The sequence below is a fragment of the Ammodytes marinus genome, assembly GCF_949987685.1.
Source record: "Ammodytes marinus genome assembly, chromosome: 1".
Classification (NCBI taxonomy): Eukaryota; Metazoa; Chordata; class Actinopteri; order Uranoscopiformes; family Ammodytidae; genus Ammodytes; species Ammodytes marinus.
In genome coordinates this window covers 25104465-25119952 of record NC_137230.1, presented here as the reverse complement: position 1 = coordinate 25119952, position 15488 = coordinate 25104465, and the positions used below count along the sequence as shown (strand labels likewise).

The 15488-nt window shown below is 41.4% G+C and overlaps 1 protein-coding gene across 1 annotated transcript in view; it reads left to right on the top strand.

Annotated features, from left to right (window-relative positions):
- Nucleotides 1–11490, top strand: part of kif26ba (kinesin family member 26Ba) — a 90878-nt gene extending 79388 nt beyond the window's left edge. Inside the window, exons 20-27 of the mRNA XM_080034121.1 lie at nucleotides 160–449; nucleotides 831–1464; nucleotides 1843–2762; nucleotides 2858–3102; nucleotides 5104–5504; nucleotides 7661–7929; nucleotides 9167–9317; nucleotides 10179–11490. Coding sequence (XP_079890247.1) covers nucleotides 160–449; nucleotides 831–1464; nucleotides 1843–2762; nucleotides 2858–3102; nucleotides 5104–5504; nucleotides 7661–7929; nucleotides 9167–9317; nucleotides 10179–10327 — 3059 coding nt within the window. The 3' untranslated portion in view covers nucleotides 10328–11490. The remainder of the gene's footprint in view (nucleotides 1–159; nucleotides 450–830; nucleotides 1465–1842; nucleotides 2763–2857; nucleotides 3103–5103; nucleotides 5505–7660; nucleotides 7930–9166; nucleotides 9318–10178) is intronic.
- Nucleotides 11491–15488: the final 3998 nt, after the last annotated feature.

Sequence of the window (15488 nt, the reverse complement as noted above, 5' to 3'; positions counted from 1 at the left end):
ATAAAACTGCTACTATTTTTACACAAGGACAGGGGTTGAGATGCATATGAGTCATACGCAAACCCGAAGAATTATAACAACAAATGATGATGTCAAGAAGCTAGAACAGCTTGGAACAAATGTGGTTATTTTGGTTCTCCTGCTCTCCTCCACTTGCAGCCTTGGGACTGGCAGTAGCTGAGGGGACAGTTGGGTCTCTCTTGCTAGGGGAGGATCAACTGGTCTACACTATGGCTGCTAGAGGGGAGGAAGACATGGATGTTTCAACTCTCATGAATACTGAGGGCCTGACCTGTCGTCCCACCAGCATCATCAGCTTCAACAGCAACTGTCTCTCTGTCACTGCGCTCTCTTTGGGCTCTCCAGCCGTCAGCTGTTCTGCTGAGGATGGAGCTGTGGGGGATTATCACAGGCCTGCTGGTCCTGCAACAGCCTCAGGGGTGGCAGAGGTTAGTGTGCCTGACTTGCTTTGCATTTACAGAGTGTCATGTTGCATGTGGATATGTTCACACATAAGGCTGATTTGATATGATTTGAACCTTAAGATCCAAATACCCACCATTAGAATGGCCATAGGCAAGGTTTGTGTGGCCAACATGGCTGCCACTGAACACTGATATTTTCTCATCTTTGGCATTGCCTGATGGACAAAGTAAGTCACTCAAGGGCTCTTAAACATCTCTTGGTAAACAAGTGAAAAAATGCAGAAGATTATTTGTTATTCAATAAACGTATCGCAGATTCAAGATGTATGCAGTTACATCAAATTTAGTTTGCTGTGTTGATATTTCTCATATAGCTGAATAAAAATGGATTGTGTCCTGTTGTAGGTGGCCATGGCCAAGCTGCGGGTAGAGGGTGAAGCCCTAGCCACAGTGATGTCCGGCTGTGGTTCATCCATGTCCTCCTGGATGAGTGATCTGAGCGTGTGCAGTGAAGCTGAGCATTCTCTGCACAGCTTCAACCAGTCCCAGAGCCAGCAAGGGGAGGCGCTGGCTGAACACGAACCCAACCAAAGCTTCGTCTTTGAATGTCTGGAAGGAGAGGTGGCGCTGTCAGACACCAACGGGAGTGATAAGGGAACTCCAACCAAAGACAGGCTGAGGAAACTGCCTCCCTCCATGGCTAAAACTAACATCCAAATTCTGGCAAGACCTGGTAACCTCTCACCCTTCAAGTCCACCATCAGTGTGCACCCATGTATGGCTGTGAAACCCATGGTGTTACAGGAGCCAAACATCCTCTCTTCACCTACCAAGACCTTCTCAATGAAAGACTCGGGCAAATTGAGCGCACCACTTCTAGCTTCTATCTCCAGTGAGATGAGCTTTGAGGACCCGTGGTTAAAGCGTGGCATGGAGGACAGGAGGTCCAGGGAGCTTGTGTGTGAAGTGAAGCCAGGGAAGAGGGATGTAGAGCATTCTGAAGTCAGGACCGGAGACCAGCGGAGCTTCTGCAGGGATGGTAAGCAGGGATGGAATTGGACTATAATTTAGGCCAGAAATCTAACATAGGCCAATCTGCACAAATGCACAACATACAATACTGTAACCTTTTTGTTGAAATGTTTTACTGTGTATGCAAGCAATTATGTTTTATTTAAAACTGTTAAAAAAAGTAAGAACTCAAATGTTTTTTGGTTAACACTACACATTTCTATTTGGAATTTTTATTACTGGCCTGATTCTGGCCCAAAAGCAGGCCTGGACACTGGGATTTCTCTAGGGGCTCCATAAGACAGTCTGGGCCTCATAGGGGGAAATGTTTCAAAGTAAAAGATTTACAGGATTCTTAAATTAAGTCTATGTTATTTCCTGTTTGCTCTTTGTCCATCACTACTAGGTGGGGATCATGGCAGCTCTAGTTCAGGTGGAGAGAATGTGTCCTCTCCAGATTCCTTTAAGAGAGTGGTGGATGGCTGCGAGGTGCTGGCTGCTGTTGCCCAGGGAGAATGTCTGACTAGCGTCTACAGCCCGGATATCCACCGCACCGCCAGCCTTCCCCGTGGCTGGCACCGTCTCAACCGTCACGACGGCTTAGACAATGGAGTGGAGTACCGTAATCTGGGCGTCACCTATTCAACTCCTTGCAGTCCCCGCGGCACACTTGACCGCCGGGGATCAACTGGAAAGCTGGGTTTTTTCTCCCACAAGAAAGGGGGAATCCCACCCTTGCCACCGGTACGTAAGTCCAGCCTCGAACAGCGGAACAGGGCAGCTAGCCCTCTCCACCCACCCAGCCACATAGTCTCATTGCTGGGAATCTCAGCAGAGGAGGCAGGGGTATCTGGATGTGGCCCCAGGCAACGAGGCTCCAGCATAGACAGCAGTAGACTCTTCAGTGCCAAGTTGGAGCAGCTTGCAAACAGAACCAACTCTCTGGGTCGGGCACACAACTCCAACGGTGGCTCCCACCACTATGACTGTTTCTCTTTGGAGAGAGGGGGCAGCCTGAGAGGGGGAGGGGTGAGGGGGGACAGCACCATGCCTCGTACTGGGCGCAGCCTCACTCGTGCTGGATCAGTATCTTCTCCCACTGGAAACAGCAGCAGCCCTGCTTTCAGCCCCAGTCCAAGCAGCGCTCCACAGTCACCAGCTAAAAGCAGCAGCCAGTCAAAGATCTCAGCGGTCAGTAAGCTGCTGATGACCAGCAGTCCTAAGGCCAGGAGTCTGTCTACCTCGAGCACCAAGACACTCAGCTTCTCTACCAAGTCTTTAAGCCAAGCTGCCAGCCGCAGCTCCAGCCTACCTCCTAATGGAAAGGTAGGAAGATACTGTATTTCTTCACCATGAATGTACACACTCTTATTACATGTAAACAACAGGACTCTGCCTAAGTACTGTATCTGTTTTCTCAGCCTCAGCAGCCTCAGAGCTCAGTCCAGGTCCCTGTACAGCAGCAGCAGGGACCTTCTCCTGGACCCTGGTCTACACAGTCTCTGAGCCGCAGTCGAGGGGGAAGCCTGGCTGCCAAGCTGCCTCTACGGGCCGTCAACGGTCGAATCTCAGAGCTCCTCCAGGGAAGTGCAGGCTCCCGCTCCAGGAGCCATGCCCAGGGAGGAGGCACAGATCCAGCAGAGGAAAGAGGAGTTGGAGGGGCAAGGTAAGTCAGTTTTGCGTTATCTTTATGTAACCTTCTGGTGACCCCTAGAGGTGGGGTATCTATTCTAAATGTCTATGTCTAAGTTTATATCAGGTTACTAAAGATTCTAAGTTCACATTCGATTGGTAAGGGGATTGATTGTAGCTTAATATGATTAATGAGACCTCCAACCCACACAACGACACGTGACCACGACTTGAGAGAATAAAAGTTTTGTATTTATAATGATATCGATTCAAGAAAAAAAAGTTGCAATTGTTCTCCCAGCAATATAGTAAAATAATAGAAATATCGACACGGAATAATAAAACAAAAAGTGAAATACAACTGTACCTTAGCAGCACTAAGTACTTAAAATAAATAAAATATATCCCGCATGGGACTAGAACAACACAAAATTATCACTGCTTAGGAATCTTAGTTCCTTCTAATTGTACCTTTCACAGTGTTTACATTCAAAATATACCTTAGAACAGTTTAGTCAATTATTTGTCTTGGGCCCAAGAACCAAAAGAAAAACAAACCCCTGAGTACTCAGAATAAAGAAAAAGTGTCAAAACCAAATAATCCTCAATTCAGTTTGTTCATTTCGTTCCTACCACTGCGTGGATTTGAGCACAATGTCCATGCCTGCAACTGATGTCCGATGAGAGATGATGGATCCAGTAACAGCAATGATGATGCAAGCAGTAGAATCAGTCCAGTTGAAACAGTTTGTCCCTCGAAAAAATCAGCCTGCACAAAAGTGTGCAGCGCAGTTATTAAAACAGTCTGAATGCTTTTCTTTTCACTCAATTGCATTGCACTTAAATAATAATCTTTTTAAAAGTACACACATAATAAACTTTGCAATAGCTGCAACAGCATATGAATTAAATTAATCCTTTAACCTCTATTTTTAAACATGAACCTCATTAAATGCAAATATCAACCCTTTAACTTATTTCTCCACACATGTAAATTAGCTTAACCATGTTCTAACACACTGCACATATTGCCTGTAGCTAACACACTGCCATGGCCATTAACAAGGCACAAAACGGAGCAACACGTGGAAAATACTTTATATGTCCATGGGAAAATAGCCTACCTTAAAAGCAGCAATACACATTCATTTTCGATGCTAAATGGCTGAACAGTTAACACCCTCGGCCGTATCCAATTCACGTCACATACACATTATATCCTGACTGGTTTTTAAGTTTCACACACATATCTCAGGCAATTTAACACACAATTACTAATTTTATCAAAAACAAAGTAATGCTAATTGCGGCTAACCCAATGCTTATTAGCTAACCTAGAACTGTTAACTCACCAGGATAAATCGTCAATATACACTCGGAAAGCACCCGTCCGGAGCTTTCTCCCGAACCAACCGCTAGTAGTTTTCCTTATCTCAAAAGTGTCTCAAATGTAGTTTTTCACATTAGGTATCTTATCAATATCGTTATCTTCATCAGCTAATTACTAGTAGTTGCATGTGTGTCTCGCAGTTTCTCTGTTCTGCGTCATCGGCTGTCTGCCGTTCATGCGCCTGTGATGCGTTTAGGGGGCATCGTAAACTACAGTATCTAGTGATTATTTTCTGAAAATGATGCTTTTAGGGAATTTCTGTAACTTTGGAACTACAGAAAATAACCTGGGTTACATTTAGTTAACACTACAAGCATTTAGTATAGGGCATTCTAAACATATAGAACATCACACCAATTGCAAAATTCATTGAACACATGCTGTAAAAGTCGTTAAATAGCACGGAATTATTATTTCATCCATGAGTTATTTAAGAATATCATTAAGAACAGATCTGGAATAACAGTGCCAGGTATCTTTTGGGTGAGTAGTGACGGCGTAATTGCATTCCGTATGGCATTCCCTCTCTTCTCAAATGTCAACCATTATGTAGAAAAACAAAACAAAATGCCATTTAAACCTAAATCATAAATAATATTTTTTGTAATGATTTCAACCCTTTCACTCCTGTTTTGCTGTTGTCAGTGGCGGGGTTGCTGGAGCTGGAGCTGGAGCAGGAGTTGTTGTTGTTGGTGGTGGTGGTAGTGATGAAGTGTGCCCGGGAGAGGAGAAGGCAGCAGCAGTGGTCCAAACGTTGCCTTCTCCCTACAGCAAGATCACAGCTCCCAGGAAGGCCCACCGCTGCAGCAGTGGCCACGCTAGTGACAACAGCAGCATATTGAGCGGGGAGCTGCCCCCGGCCATGGGCAAGACGGCCTTGTTCTACCACAGCGGAGGCAGCAGCGGCTACGAGAGCATGCTCAGAGACAGCAGCGAGAACACAGGAAGCACCTCCTCTGCCCAGGACTCGCTCAGTGAACACAGCTCAGCCACCACCTCCTCCAGACGCAGCTCCAAGAGCAGCAAGAAGAGCAGGAGCAACACAGGTCATTAGCAATCTTTTTTTTTAAAAACACACAGTATATTCTCTAGAAATTTGCTTCAATGACAATTTCTTCACTTAATTGGATAGCGTATCATGGAAGGCGGCATAGAAAGACAGGAAATCTGTTTAATTTTGTTTATAAGGGGATAATGTGCCTAAATAATTCATTTCTTAATCAGTGAACGGAATCCTTAAGATAACCATTTTAAATGAATCCTCTTCTCAATAGGTACGAATTGCTTAGATTTTAGAGCTGCAAAGCACTTAAATGATATGTGAAATCTATAGAGGTGAAAGCACTGACAACATGTGATCAAAAGATTGCTCAAGCTTAGAAAATAATAATAATAGAAAACTAAGTAAGATAGACGATAATCCATTGGTGGGGGGAAAAAAGCACAACGAAGAATTGAAGACGTAAGGGATAAAGTGAAGAAAGCTGTGGTTGCAGAAGGAGCCAGGTAGGGAAAGGTGACCCTGACCACTCATCTGTGAAATAGTAAAGGGGAGCTGATGGTGTGGGCTGTAATGAATATATATTCACAGAACACCACACAGAGAGGCTGCTAATGTGCCCGCCAAATTACACTCTCTAGGTTAACCATGGGATGGATATGTGCATAAAATCAGATTGGACCAAGAAGCAGCCCTTTCCGATGTGTTTAAATTAGAGTAACCTTTCCACCCCGAAGCCTTTAACCATATTCTTTGCTGCAAAGAGACCATTCACTGTCCAACTGTCCAAGGAGACACTGTGTTTGTTGCACATGTACAAAAAGGATATAACTATCCAGCTCTAATTCCGGCAGACAGGGTATAAATAGTAAGAAGAAGAAGAAGAAGAAGAAGAAGAAGAAGAAGAAGAAGAAGAAGAAGAAGAAGAAGAAGAAGAAGAAGAAGAAGAAGAAGAAGAAGAAGAAGAAGAAGAAGAAGAAGAAGAAGAAGAAGAAGAAGAAGAAGAAGAAGAAGAAGAAGAAGAAGAAGAAGAAGAAGAAGAAGAAGAAGAAGAAGAGAGGGCAGATGTGGAACAGACAGCAGTGACCGAAATGTTAATCAAATCTCCAGCGGGATCTCTCTTTGTGCTTGATTTCCATTAGATTAGATTCACTAGCTCTTTCATTTTTACCTTCCATGTCTCTACCTTTTCTCATATTTTTTTTCATCTATTCCTCTCACGCATTTTCTTCCTCGCTCATCCAGCTCTCTTCTCCTCCCTGCAGACCCTCTGTCTTTTCGCAGTCCACTTATATCCACCTCCCAGCTAATGAAATACAAATGTCTCTCTGCTTGACCTCTCAGTGCCGCAGCCAGGCTGAAAGACACCTGCAACCTTATTAAAATCCCCACTTTCTCTCCTTCTCCGGCACCTTATCTCTCAGTTCCTTGGGAATCTGATAACTCTCATTCCTTTCGACATGGGATGGCAATTTCTATGCAAAGCATGTGTGCCGTTACAGTACGGGTGTGTGTTCATACACACTCCGATTAGAGAGTGACCTGCCGCTCTTATCTTTCAGCTTCATGAACAGAGACTAAACTTTTTATCTCGCTTCACACTTCACTATCTGTCGCTCTTTCCTTTTTCTGCTTCTTCAATCACTTTTTTCCTTTCCTCAGCATAGAATATTCTGTGTTTTATGTCTGTGTGCTATCTTGCTGTTATCCAAAGTTAGATAAGATACCTATTCTGACGCAAATCAAATTGTAAAGACTTGATAACTGGGAGCTCTGTGTTAAGTACAAGGTCACACTTACATGTACTGTATCTATGGTATGTCTGTGGGTTGATAGTTTAAGTCATGCTCTTTCCGAATGCTTGATAAAAACTTTGATACCACGCTGAAATGTGTCTGTTCAAGCAGCCAGCAGCCTTAAGATTAGATTAGCGTAAAGGTTAAATTTAGCATATCCGTTCAAAAACTGATTGTTTGTTGTTTTTAAGAAATTTCCAGGCAACCATGCAGCTGCCTTTTTGAAATGATGGTGGTCACTATATTCTCATCTAACGCATGGAAATAAATCAGCCACCAAATGAAGAATAAGCTTTGAACAATAGAGTTAATTTACGCTACATGAAAAAAAGAATAAGAGTCTTATAGGGCTTCAGTATATAAACAGTATAATAAAGAGCTCTTTGTTTATGATCTTCACCTTCAGGCCTCCAGCGTCGCCGTCTGATTCCAGCACTGACCTTGGACTCTTCCTCGTCCTCACCCTCTCACCGCTCCTCCAAACAGGCCGTCACATCCTCCTCTTCCTCCTCATCCAGCCCAGGTGCATGCTGGGTAGATGGCCCACTGGGGCCTCCAACTCCCACAAACCTCCGGGGCGCGGCGGCAACAACAGAATCCTTTGAGATCAAGGTGTACGAGATAGACGACGTCGAGCGACTGCAGAAGAGGAGAGACAACAAAGGAGGTGGCAAGGTGAGCGAGAGAGAGAGAGAGAGAGAGAGAGAGAGAGAGCGAGAGAGAGAGATGACGGGTGATGCTTGGGTGAGAGGGTGGAAGGAGAGAATAAAAGGGCCGCTGAAGAGGTCATGGGCGAATAAGACAGCCCAAACTGCTCCTCGTATCCTGTATGTGTAAGGGAACACAGATGTGTCACTTTGGACGATGAACAACTTATACTGGAAGAAAGGGAAATGGACATTAGGGAAGAGGAAAGATATTAAAAGCATGGCAGGTAAAGATTAGACCAAAATTCACAGACATCTGAAGTTAAAAGTAACTTATTGAAAGAGAGAGCAACTGTGAAAGAAAGAAGGAACAAAGAAAGCAGGAAAGGATTTAAGAAAGGAGAGTGCAAGGAGAATATTCTGCATGGTGGTGGCAGGGTGAGGAATACAGAGCAATGGATGTGGGAAGGGAATGAGCCCAAGATAGCTGAGAAAGACGCCCATAGGGCCGGAGGCATATTGCACATGATGTCAATAAAAATGTTGTGATGAATAATAGTTGTGGGATACATTAAAAAGCAATAAGTATTCTGTTGGACACTGTTGATGAGGAGAGGAAAAGGAGGAGGCTAGAAAAGAGACATTGGAATGTAAGGGATCTTGGCTACTGCATGGCTCAATGGTGTTCTGTGCCCCCAACGGAGCCTTCAAGTCAGCGCTGCCTGGAAGGCTCTAACCCTAACTGTTGTGCCCCAAACGGTGCCTTCCACACTGCATGTATCAGTGAGGAAATATATAATATATACTGTATATACAGCATATTAAATTTTTACTATATTTTGTTTGAATAAGGGGTTTATAAATCTACATTCTATTTCCTTTAGTCCCAAAATGTAGCAGAATACAAAGTGGAACTGAATGAATGCATGGTGGAGGTTTTTGGGTTTCCACTACCAAACCTTTTTTGAATGCAGGGAAGCGAGCCTTGAGAGCCTGAGGAAAGGGGGTGAGAGAGTAAACCATGAAATATAGATTTTCCCTGCAGCAGCCTTAAGAAAGCCACTTAACCCCCAACCGCTCCAGTGGAATCGCTCAGTGTCCGAGCGTACTCCACTGCGGTCACACAGTGGGAGTCGATGAGGTGCGAATGTGTGCAATGTTAAGCAGGCTGCCGCTGATGATATAGAGCTGCACGCTTTTCACAACAACACACTCACACCAGGATTAATAAAGGTGAATAAAATCAATATATGTCTGTCCATCAGGAGGTGGTGTATGTCAGTGGCAAGCTCCGTCTGTTGGAAAACCGTCAGCAGAGAATCAGCGAAGTCCGAGCCAAGTACCAGGGTCTGAGGAAGGAGCTGGAACAAACCAAACAACACCTGATGCTGGAGCCACACAAATGGACCACTGAGTGTAAGAAGGATTATACACAAGTAGTTCAAAGTAGGTTACAAGACTATTTTTATAATAATAATAATTAATAATAATTAATAATAATTAATAATAATGATAATAACAACAACAATAATAATAATAATAATAATAATAATAATAATAATAATAATAATAATAATAATAATAATAATAATAATAATAATAATAATAATAATAATAATAATAATACATGGTATTTGCGAGCACCTTTCAAGTCACCCAAGGAGACTTTGTATACACATATATAATCATTAAATAATACACATGAGGTGACTGCTTGGGAAAGAAAAGACATTATCCATTTTGGAAATGATCAGGCATATTTGTCTGTGTTATGTCTTATTAACTATGGTCTGTTGTTGGGCACATCCCCATTAGTTGTCTAAAAATATATGCTTCTTTAGAGAACAAGGCTATCTAGTGGGCTCAGTAAATTCCTGAACAGCTGGGCACTCTAGTCTTTGGCAAGCATTGCCCAAGTAGGAGTAAAAAACACATTTGTTGGGGACTATTCCACCCACTGATTAAAACACAGTTGGTGCTCTAGTGAGTTATTTTCAAATCATAATAAACTACAGTGTTCACTATAATGAAGAAACATGTCACCTAGTGCATTGGTGTGGCTCGCTTGTTGTTGCTGTATAACAATGGAGTATCAGGCTTTAAATAATGGGAAGTACTTTGTACTTAGCTGGAATTTTTCATTAAATTTGTTAACAATTAAAAAAATACATAATATAACCATACTATTAATTTTGAAATCATAAACAGTATATACTATAACAGGGTCTAAGCTAGGTGTGTCACATGTTTTCTTTGCCTGCCTGTCCATATCCACAGTTGAGCTACAGCAGGCCTACGAGGTGGACTCTCTGGAGTATCTACAAGCTCTGGAGACGGTGACGGACAAACTGGAGACCAGAGTCAACTTCTGCAAGGCCCACCTCATGATGATCACCTGCTTTGACGTGTCCTCAAGACTTCGGTAGAACAACGGAGGGATGGAGAGCTGGAGGACTGAGAGGCAGACACAAAGCTGGACTCAATTAGATGTCAAACCCCTTAGCCCTCTGATTAATCAAAGAAAATGACAACAGAAAAACATCTCCTGAACAAATACATCTCAGTGGATGGTTGGAATGGGGGATATACAGGGATGGACTGACCACTTGATGCATGATATCCCCCATGTGTCCTCCAGATGTAAGTAGGCAGAAGGACAGATGGAAGGAGATATGGAGGGAAAAGTAATAGAGATTTAAAAAAAATAAAAAAATAAGGAGATATTGGAGAGGCCAACAGACAGTAGTCCATAGATTTTGGCCTGGAGTCAACAAACAGAATCTAATGAATGGGCTATGTTGAACAAGATAAATATGGTAAAAGATCAGACATAACCAAGTGAACATTGATTTCCAGAGAAGGGAATCATTAGAGACACTTCTTAGAGCGAGTTGAACATTTAGGAATGTATGTAGAGGAAAAGGAGTGGAGAGAGGAAGAAAAACTGTCACTTTTTAAACAAAGACGGACAGAGAAGATGTGAAGGAGAGGATAAGAACAATCCCTCTTCTCCCATCGTTCCTAGAAGAGCGCTTTTTAACGTGACTACAGAATGGCCTGGTATTGTTGTGCAGTTAGTAAAAGAGACTGACCATGAGAAAGACAGGGGGACAAAGAAAAGATGATTTAGATAAGTGCCTTGTGAACATTTCAACAATACAAAGACCAATTCTCGTTCTCCTCTCTCCTTGTGTACATGCAGTAAGTTTTGGTGCTAGCATTAGAAAAATAACCCACATAGATCAGTGTCCTTGGAAAAACGTTGAAACTATAGCCATTTCTAAATGTGATGTTTTACTGTGGATCAGTGTTACACTATATCATGCTAATACTGTATGTTTGAGTGGTCTTTGGTGAACAGATGAGACAACATTTAAACTGGGTTCCTAACTAAACATTAATTAAATGGAGACTCACAACAAATTCTCTTTAAAACAACAAAGCCAAAATAAAATCTAATTTGAAAAAAAAATATATGATTTTTCCAGGACACAGGGTTAAACAGAAAAAAGAAAGAAAAAGCTAGTTTCTTGTGGTGCTGTTTCCACCTTGATTCTACTGACAAACAGACATCTGTTTTTTGACCCTCAAGGGCATATGTACATACAGTGCATTTCCCCTAATACAAACATGATGGCTTTTTTTCGTGTTCACAAAGCAATGCAACGTCTGAGTCATGTAGGAGAAAATGTTTTTCTCTGATCCAGTGCGAAGTAAATCCATTAATTGGCTTGACTGACTGTCGAACAGGCAGACTGTCTCTTATTTGTATCTGTGTTGTCCTGCTCTACTCTTAAAGAAATTGAATGATTCGTCAATGTGTGTTTTATAATAAGGTATCCTTTTTTAGTTGAGTGCAATGGGACCATGTAGAGACTATGTATAAAAGCAGAATAAGGGAAATAAGAGATATTTAAGACTTTAATTACGGTAACAAATGGGCTATTGAAAAGGTTCCTGTGATGTCTGATATTTAAAAGATGCAGACTTAATAAAGGGACAGCCAAAATATATATTGAAGGAATGAAGGGGAACTAAAGAAAGAAAAGGATTGTGACCAAATCAAGAAGAAAAGATCTCTGCCTGGTTCCATTTTTTTTGACACTTATGATTTGTTAATATTAATATCTATGGTGCTTGAGATGTTTATGACCTAAATGTTTGTACAAATATAAATATACGGAAGAGCCTGTTTCCCTCTGAAAGAACAGAACAATACCCTTCGAATGCTTCTTCTACATTGCCGTCATCTCGTCTGTCCTTAACATCCCCACATTGTCTTCTGAACAACTGCTTCTGAATGCCTTTTTTGCCCCCAGCAAGCAGAGAGCAGTCTGGGAGATGCTGTTTGTTTTCTGAGAGGTATATAACGTTAAGGACTACGCACCCACCGCCCGTCTTCACAGGGGTGGAAATACTGTAATAATAATGGTGTCAATTTGTCAAAAGCGTCATAGTGCTAAATTGATCTGTATCCTAAAAGAACAAATTCGGTGTATATTTGTTCCACTGGTCACCGAGAAAGGATCTTTAAATGTTTGATCTCCTCATGTCTGGTTAGAAGAGGTAACAGTCATTGGTATCATCTGGTGTACAAACACAGTGACAGCCACAAGATCAGGTGTGGGTAATTACCCATAGAAACTAAAATGCTTTTGACAAGACGGGAGACATTAAGTGTTTTCACAGGAGACGGCCGGGGGGAAGTAATCCTACTGTCACATCTCTGATGCTCTCAGTTCACCGTGCCAGTTATGAATGAAGGTTAATTTATTTGAGCTCCGGAGAGAGCAGAGTCACTCATTGATGTTCTTATTTATTTACGCGTCATGAATCTTAAACGTTACTATGCATTTAAGAAAAAAAGAACTGTACATACTTTGCTGAGCCCATGTCATATATAAATATATATACTGTACACATATCATATATACATTCATTTTTATTTTATTTTATATACTTTCTGTTGATTTTTATTTGCTCTTGTTGTTACTGTGGGAGGTTGTGATGGGTTTTGGGTTTCCTAAAACATTCACAGCCAGTAGTAATGTGGTTTTAGCACAACAGTGGATTAAATACAGACCAAATTTCTTCTTCTTTTAACAAGTGAAGAGGAAAATGTTAATTATGAAGACAACAGTGTTGTTGACAATAATAAAAGACAGTACTTTGCCAAATCAACCACACCCTTGTGTAACTAGCAGTGAATGTTTTGGGAACCCCACTGTTTCCAAATTTAAGATGCTATGTGTGAGGTTTCTACCCTGTTGTGTCACTGCCAAACATGCTTAAAAGAATATTCATTGGCAGGTTCTTTTAACACACTTCCTCAAATGCCATCTGTTATATAAGGTTTGAGGGCAAAATAAATAAACAATAAAAAAAACACAGTGTAATAAAGAATTTGACTAATGTGCTGCTGTGTGTTCATGAATTATAACGTGTTATCTGCTAATCTGACACATAGCATCTTGACGTTCTTTAGTGTTAAAAGTCTTTGGTCGGAACAGATTTTCCAGAAACAGATGTTGTCAAATGGAACATCTCTACATAACAGATTAAACTGTTTGTGTGTTTGTCAGTTAACATGACAATTTGTTAAGTGGAAGGATGAGTTATTTCTTTATGAGAATTAACCATATAGTTATGACACGTTATCAGATAATGCCACTATGTGTGTGGTAAACATAAGTGTAGACTGCAATCATAATGTCCTCTTCAGATTGACTGCTTCTGAGAAATGTGTTCCGACGTATTGTGTTGATGAAGAGCAAAACAGAGGGATGTAAATAAAGAAATGTATTGAAAGAGTTTCACATCTGATTCTTCATTCTTTGAGAACAGAATAGTGGACAGAGTAGCAGCTAAACCACCGGCATGATCCACATTTTAATGACTCATTTCAATTAAAATAACATTTTTACAACCATGTTCCTCTCTCATGTATTTCCCACTTCACCACTTATCTGTTTTGGGTGCATGTGCAGCAGCCAAGTGGATAATAAGGGAGTATTTTTGTGAAATAGTGCTCACTTGTTTTTCTTTGGATAAAACAGCTGTGCCCCGGCAAAGCACATCAATGGTTCATTTGATTCTTCAGATTTTTTTGAATTTGTGACAGTCCAGTTATTTCTGCCAGATATGGCCAAACCCTGTCAGTCCTGTGGAGTAGAGATGGCTTAGATCAGAGGAGACTATTTCCTCTGCCTGGAGATCTAGACTCCTGTGATATATGCTGACAATTAAGAACTGTCACGTCAACATTTCACCTGAATGTTTGAAACCTTTCCCCTTCCAAAATGACACATATCCATACTGTTATTAACCACTCTCTCACAAAAATTGATTTGTACCACCCCTTAACACACACACACACTAGAGGAATAGAGAATTCATTTATGATTTCCTCGTTTCTCACAGGAATGAAACAGGAGAGGTTGTCTGTTTTTATCCATGTTAACAAAATCTGTTTCGGTTTCAAAGTGACTTTTTTTTTTTATACATGACATTCCCTAGACATTTAGATTTTGAGCGTGTTTTGTACTACATGTGATTTGGTTTTCAGTGAGTGTGTGTGAACCCTCAGTAGCCTGTAAGCAGCTTTCTAGGTGATATATTGCCCAGTTGAGCTTGCTTTGATCACCCAAGCGCAGCAAGGAAGAGGAAGCAGAAGGAAGCAGTGGGAGAAAGAGATTAGAGGATAAAGGAGAATAAAGGGAGAAAAAGTGCTGAACCGGTGAAAGAGAAATGAGATGGAGGAGGTTAGGAAGGAAGGATTACAGACACTAGTGGATTCTTAAAAAATTATTAAAAAATATAGCAAGAGAATGTTCTCCTTGGTAATTTTTTTATTTTTATTTTTTTAACAAATCAATCATTGTTCACCAAATCTCTCTTTTCTGAACTCACCAATCCACTCAAATAATTTGCCCTTAGGCAAGAGAAAGAGTTGAACTCCCTGCTCAGGAGAGATAGGCTGATTTCTTTACTTAAGTCCAATGATTTGGAATTGTAATGCCTGAGACCGGTAGCTAATAGAATCACTAAACCCTTCAACATATACGAAGATAAACAGGAAAAGATAGCTCGGATAAAATCTGCCATCTCTGGCTTTAATGACACTTTGAGACAGCGGCATCTCTCTGTATGAGGGAAGAGGAAAGTAACGGCAGAGATGAAAGGCTCAATTTGCAATTTTATGAAGGAGCAAATGCTAAATTGAATTCCAGATTAGAAAGTACTTTAAACACATTACTATGGTTGTCTTAAACACAGGATTGGAAAACGTAGGTTTAGCTGATTCGTATGAAGCCTGGCCATCATAGTGAGTGTACCAATACAGTGTACTTGAACATTTAGATGAAATAGTGTCTCCTTAGGTAAAGGCACAATGGAAAAAGAGAGTGAGAGATGGTTACAGGAGGAGAGTATAGATGGTGAAAAGGTGAGATGGCGCATTGAGGAGACACACAGATAGGTGGAGTGGAGTGTCTCCCTGAAATGGGAATGGAAATTGAAAATGGGGAAGAGTAAATGGCAGGAGGGTGAGTGAATGAAAATGGGTTAAAAAACACTCATAGTTCCTTT